Below are 6,720 nucleotides of genomic sequence, written 5' to 3'. Positions count from 1 at the left end.
ACTTTATGAATAATCTGTTCATGTTGAGAATTGTACGCGTCAGTCAGCCAAACATGGAGCTAAGTGGTATTAGACGATGCCGTGGATGTAGCAGGTTGTGATTGGCGTGGCACCGAGCAACATAGGCGAATGAACACAAGCAGTCTGTGTTTTGAATGATTTAGTTTACTTACTTGTCCCGAGCAAATGAAGCCGCGTTCGAAACGCTGCAGGGCAGGCAGAGGTCAGGCTCCTCTTATGGGCTCGGCCACGAAAACGTAGCTAAGCTGAGCTTTCATTTCCTGCAGCCATTGTGGACGCAGCCCAAGCTGTGCAGGTTTAATAGGCTGCAAATGCATCGGTGATAAAGAAAGTGCAGACAATGTGTGATTCAGTGAGAGGATTAGTTCGGCGTCACTAGCCTATATTGTGCTAGCCAGCGAGCTGATAATGATGTTACGCTTTTTAAAAAACCCAACATTAGTCAAGCTGCGGTCTCACATAGCCAGACCTGTCTCCACCATTGTTTTGTATAGTCTCACATACAGTTTATATTCAAACTGTAATAACAGTCCAACTCCAGTTACCTCCTCTATCAACACGATGCCTGACGATCGCGTCCGGTCACGTGTTTGTCACGTCACCGCTTTGGCCCAGGCTGCTGACAACACTGTAGATCATTCTCGGTTCGCGGAAACAGCGTCAGAGTGAGACCTCCGCTCGACTTCTTGCTCTGAGCTGCTCTCCTGTCCTCTCCGTTAGCTGCTCCGTCTCCTCCGCTAGCATAGCCTGCCAGCTAGCAGCACAGGTAAACATGGCCATGTCGCAGGCTCTGTCAGAGGAGGAGTTTCATCGGATGCAGGTGAGAAAAAAACACGACGGCTGTTGTTTCACGTCGGTGGGCTCACACACAGGGAGCTGTCAGTGCTGCGAGGAACACCTGTCAGGGGCGTTAGCTCACTGTTGCTAACCGTGAAAGGGTGAGAGTAGTTAACGGTGTACAGCGCTAGCTCGGGGTGGGGTGGTGGGCTGACGGTTTTAATTTATTAATGTCAGGGAGGTGTCCGTCATTCTGAGCTGGGATTTTATTCGGGTAGACAGTAAACTGAACAAGGAGCAGCGTTCATTGAGAGTCCACCGCAGTATGCTAGCGCGGTGTCCCCAGCTGTTAGTCGGGGCTAGCTTAGCTTAGTCTATTTTAGCCTAGCTTAGTTTAGCCTCCTCCCCTGGATGAGGCTAAAGCACCGAGAGAGAAAGTGGCTGGATTTAGCTTCCTGCTGCTAACGGCTATTTCTGCCTGTCGGTTAGCTGACAAGTTCGCAGCCACGGGACACTCGCCCTGATGAGAGTCATGGGGTCTGAGGCAGGCTAACACGCCCAGCGCTGTGTGTCGTCCGTCGGTGACAGTAAAGTTCCAGCATCAGTCACATAAACGAAAGCCTCGTATTCTCAGTGAGACGCTCGCTGTGTCGAGACGAGGCAGAGGAGGAGCTGGGAGTCAGCTCAGTGCAGTCCCACCGACACCTGTTAGCCTGCCGAGGGCAGACGCTGGCGGCGTTTACGCACCGAAGGATTTGCGGGTTGTTGGGTTCACCGCGATAAAACTAAAGCGGCGGGGTCCAAACAGTAAAGAAGGCTGTGATGTTCAGTTTGTGTTGAAAGTGTTTCGGAGAGGTGCCGATTCGGCTCAATGGTCATTACGGAGGCTGCGGGTTGTGCTGCTGCTTTACTGAGAGGGGTTTTTAATATTCAAAACAGTGGAAGGAAACATCTCTATTCGATGCCTTTATGTTAAGTCTCTTGCTCCAGCTGTACTCTTACATTTTGATTCATGTAAATAAACCAGTACCAACACACTCCTCGACCACACACACACACACACACGGACGTCTCAGGCTCTGCCTTCCTCAGTGTGTGTGTGTGTGTGTGTGTGTGTGTGTGTGTGTGTGTGTGTGTGTGTGTTAACCGTGGACCTGGTATCATGGCTTGTACTGACCTCAGCTCTGCTCCTCAATCATCATTACAACTCATCACAACTCTATTTTATCTACGCTCATTGATTTCAGGCTGCGTTCTCACCTGTAGCTCAGCTCATTTGGTTTATTACTCAATTACTATTATTACTGTTAGTTCTGGTCCTGCTTGTCTTCACACTGACTTTTTACAAACAAACCAGGAGAATTAAATATGAAGTATGACAGTTGACAGTGTGGGGAAAACAGGACTGTGTACATTTGTTTTCTGGTGTTGAACTAACAAAATAGAAGCAATTATTAATATTATTAGGCTGCAGATGTGTATGTTATGAATAGTGACAGATGGGTAGACTCTGGACAGAAAAGAGGCGGCTTTTACTCTAATATTCCAGGGGTCATTACTGCTTTAATGAACTTAATGAACACAGAGCAGGATACACACAAGACACAGCAGTTTTACCTGATTATGACTGATTGATGGCGGTAAAATCCTGCACTCTCGTGCTGATGGGCATACATCTCGTTGTTTCCATGTGATTTACAGACATGTGCCTTACACACTTGCTTATACGGATGGATTATTAGATCAGATCAATTCCTGAACGGTTCACAATCAGCAGATGGATTTGTCCAGCGGGCTTCACACCACATACAACTTACTTTAATTTAGGTTAAAAAAAAAACAACAACTTGGAAACTCACATTACCATTCAACATGAGGTCGATTAGGGCCAGGCACACACACACATACAACATACACACATACCCAGATTGGTGCATTAGAAACTATTTTCACAAAGTCATGAAATTCACAACAGACATTTTGACATGTGACAATAAGAAAATCACAGGTGAAAATAATAAAATGAATTATGGCTGAATTTAGTTTCAGGGTCCCGGTATTGTTCGTCCTGTTGGCAACGTGAAAAATTAGGTGCTTCTTTATCACTGTATGATCGGGACACGCACAGTGTTCAAGTTTTTTGTTTTGGTCCTGATCCTCAGGGACTCCTCTGATATCTGTTTATACCAAGTCAGATCAAATACCTAATCTTACTAAATCTTGACTTAAATGTGTATCTGACACATTGAGATTAGCTGTAGATACTGAATCTGACAAGCCTTATTTTCCAAGAGCTGCAAATACTCCAGGTTCAAGATTTGTAAAGCTGATCAGCTTCAATTATTGATCTGATGTACAGGAAGGTTTAACTGGAGAAAGTGACTCCTGATCCTGTGGAGAGACGACGTCTCACTCTGCTGGGGTTGTTGGAACTACAGAAACACGCAGTCCAGTCTGATTTACAGTGGTGTTGCAGAGTGGAGCTTCATGCCTCACAAATGATCTTTGGCAGCATGCAGACACACAAAAAGATAACCAGTTTCATTTGGCCTTTCATCAAGTAACTGACAGAATTAACATTAATTAGTGAAGCTGATATGACCTGCCTCCGGTGCTGTTTGTCATTTTTAACCGGTGAAAGTGACATCGGCGCCGGATAAACATGAGAAGCTGCTGCCTGAAGGTTTTCTGCACTGGGCTTTGGTAATGATTACCATTAGAGGTAATCTGATGGTAATCATTACCATCAGAGTTCAGCAAATCAGTGTTTTTTTTCCTTTTCTTCTTTTTAGCTCTGACGTGGAGCCTAATGCTCGCAGTGTAGGGCCTGGCTCTTGTACAGGAGAGCGGCGCTGCAACACCAGCGAGCCGGGGTGGACAAAACACAGTAAAGCACAGCAAAGAGAGGATCGGATTTTGGCTTTTTGGAAAGAGATACCGAAAAAAAACCTTGAAAAGTGGCTCAAACAACCTCTGCCAGTATCCCCGCAAATGTGTCCGTTAGGGGATAAATCTCTCACGCTAGCAGGGCGAACTAAAGCAAAGTTTGGGCTGCAGTAACAGGTTTTATCATAGCAGCCATGCTGATTTAATGTAACTGGAAGTGCCCTCATAGATCAGAGTGTACAGAGTGGCCTAAACTCATGACACAGACCGCTTCTTTTGAAAACTCGATTGCCAGGGTAAAGAATGTCCAAAGCAAAACTAACCAAATCGGGCACAATTATCTGATGCACGATACATGAATGGTGCAGTACAAGGTACCAGTCAACAGAATATGAAGGAATGTCTGGTTACCAGTGTTGTTTTTTTTTTGACTGCCATTTCTTGTTTATAGCTGTGTATTTGGTTTTTTATTATGCTATTTAACATTTCTACTATCTGTATTGTTGTATAATGTCCAAATATTAAAACAAATAAAACCTTTAATGACCAAAACAAAAAAAGAAAAGGATCAGATTCTGAATATTATCCTTTAAAACAAATATGCCCAGATCGGCCCTCGGGATATCTCTGCCGGACGACACCAGGAGCTCACATTTAAAACTCTGATAGAGTCTGTGTGTTTCATCTGTCTCTCTGACATGTAGTGAAACACACTGAGCTGTTTGTTCGACACTGTTCACACTAGATAATGTTTACAGTTCATTTCACTCAAAGGCCAAGTGAGGAGCTAGCTGTGAAGCTGTCCCGCCTCACCGGGAGTCTTTTCACTCCTCACCTTGAATTATTGATTCAGTTAAAAGAGCAGAAAGCAGGCAAGGTAATTCAACATGAGGTGGAATGATAATGATAATAATGATATAAGGTGATAATGTGAAGTGTGTGTGTGTGTGTGTGTGTGTGTGTGTGTGTGTGTGTGTGTGTGTGTGTGTGTGTGCGCAGGCTCAGCTGTTGGAACTGCGGACTCAGAACTATCAGCTCTCTGATGATCTCAGGAAGAACACGGCTGGTAAAACACCTCTCTGTACTTTCTTTGTTTACTGATGATGATGATGATGTTTGGGTTTAAGGCGCTTTGTGCTTTTTCTAAAATGTACTTTTCACATTTAATTTGGAAAGGGCACAGGAATATAACACAAGTTAGACTGAATGCCGTCACACAAGTAAGGTACAGTCTCAGAAAAGAAGAAAGAGAAAAACACAAAACTATTATTTTCATTAGTAGTTCATTTGCTGATTATTGTCTGGTTGAATTGATTCATCAATTGGTCTGTTTCTAAAAGTAGAAAAAATGCCATTCCTAACTTTGTAGGATCCAAGCTGATGTCTTCAAATGTCTTGTTTTGTCAGAAAAGGGCTTCAGTTTACTGAGACATATGACAAAGAGAAGCAGAAAAATGACTGAAACGACAAATCGATTCGACTGTTAAAATAGTTGCCGATTATTTTTCTGTCGATTGACTAATAGATTAATCGACTAATCGTTTCAGCCCCAGTATCGACATCAACATGTTTTAGGTCTGTACAATATCAAAGAAAGGCCTCTACCCATCCTCCCCTCACGGGAGACATGTTGTGTGTCCGAAATGTGGTGGAGTAGAAATATAAAGTAGCAGGAAATAAAAATACTCCAGTAAGGTCCAGTACTTGAGTAAATGTACTTCGTTATGTGCCACCACTGATGAATATAAACTTTAAATTTTGAACATTTTTAGAGAGATGTGCTTTAAATGTGCGACTGGCTGTGTTTTATCTCTGTTCTGTTTCTCCTGCTGTATTCAGGTCTTTCATGCAAAAGAGCTCAAAGACTTTACCTGATTTAAGTTATTAAATGTTATTTTAAAGGTTACAAAAGTTACTAAAAATAAAACAGCAACAAGAAAAAATGTGCAAATTTCTGTGCACAGAAATAAGAATTTGAAATCATGTTGAGTGATAGTTTCCTTTTGAAAATCTTGATTTTTATTTGCTGAATATCCAGTATTAGTCTAAATACAGATATGTGAGGTGAAATGATGATTGTAGCTGTCTCCACATCAGTCTCCTTTTATTTTTCTGCAATCAACCACAGGTTTAACTATCAGAAATGCAGGGGGTTAATGTGATTCTTACCGCTTGGAAATCACGAACCGCACTTTACGCGGCAATAACAGAAAGTGAGTCCATTACCACATTTTACAGTAAAAACAGGAAAGAAAAGTATTGCTGTGCCGGCCGAGTGATGACTAATTATGCTGCAATGATGCTTCTTTGCCTAAGGTCATGGAGAAATGTGTGAAACCACATGTTGAATTTATTCAGTGATGCGCATGTTTAGTCATAAGCATTTAAACTTGTGCTGAACATGTGATTTACTAGTGTTTTTTTTTTGTGTGTGTGTGAAGAAATGGTTTGTAAGTTGAAAATCTGTTGTGAAAGTTTAACCAAAGCAGTTGTAAAATACTGTTAAAAGTAAGACTTGGCCAAAGCTGCTGTGGCAATAACCTGCGACACCGTGATAACTGATAATATCTGTTATTAGGATACATAGATGTTAATTATAGTCTCAAAACAATCATGGTCGAGACTGAAGCGGCGATACTTTTTTCTCAAAAGTGACCTAAGGTTTTTTAGTATCTGTACGTGCTTTGTCTGGTTATGACAAAAGTTAGTTGACTTGGTCAAGATTCATGCCTCAGAAAATAAAAACAACGTTCACCACACAGACGGGCTGTCACGTAGAGTTTAGCCTTTACTTAATAGCTACACATACACAGTAACAGAACTGCAGGAGGCACAGCCTTTCATTTAATGTTCCTTTTTTACCAATCTTCACTCTGATGTTGTCAACATCAACCCATCCATTATCTAGCCTGCTCACTGTGAGCAGTGCTGGGTGATATTTCAATATTAATACGATCCTATCGTGTTTCCATTTTACAACTAGCTGTTGAAAATGAATCATTTCAAATGAATGATTCAGAGTCAGTTGTAATGTAA

At 42.3% G+C, this 6,720-nt stretch overlaps 1 protein-coding gene across 3 annotated transcripts in view; it reads left to right on the top strand.

Moving 5' to 3' along the window:
- The first annotated feature begins 654 nt into the window (after positions 1-654).
- Positions 655-6,720, top strand: part of gripap1 (GRIP1 associated protein 1) — a 54,969-nt gene continuing 48,903 nt past the window's right edge. For 2 of the 3 annotated variants that reach the window (XM_040151753.1, XM_040151754.1), the window contains exons 1-2: positions 656-841; positions 4,684-4,750. In XM_040151753.1, the coding sequence (XP_040007687.1) occupies positions 794-841; positions 4,684-4,750 (115 nt within the window). In that variant the 5' untranslated portion in view covers positions 656-793. Of the gene's footprint in view, positions 842-4,683; positions 4,751-6,720 lie in introns of all 3 variants that reach the window. The other variant, XM_040151752.1, reaches the window with a different exon arrangement.

The sequence above is a fragment of the Xiphias gladius genome, chromosome 18 (genome assembly GCF_016859285.1).
Source record: "Xiphias gladius isolate SHS-SW01 ecotype Sanya breed wild chromosome 18, ASM1685928v1, whole genome shotgun sequence".
NCBI classification, from domain to species: domain Eukaryota; kingdom Metazoa; phylum Chordata; class Actinopteri; order Istiophoriformes; family Xiphiidae; genus Xiphias; species Xiphias gladius.
This window is presented reverse-complemented; position numbering and strand designations above follow the sequence as displayed.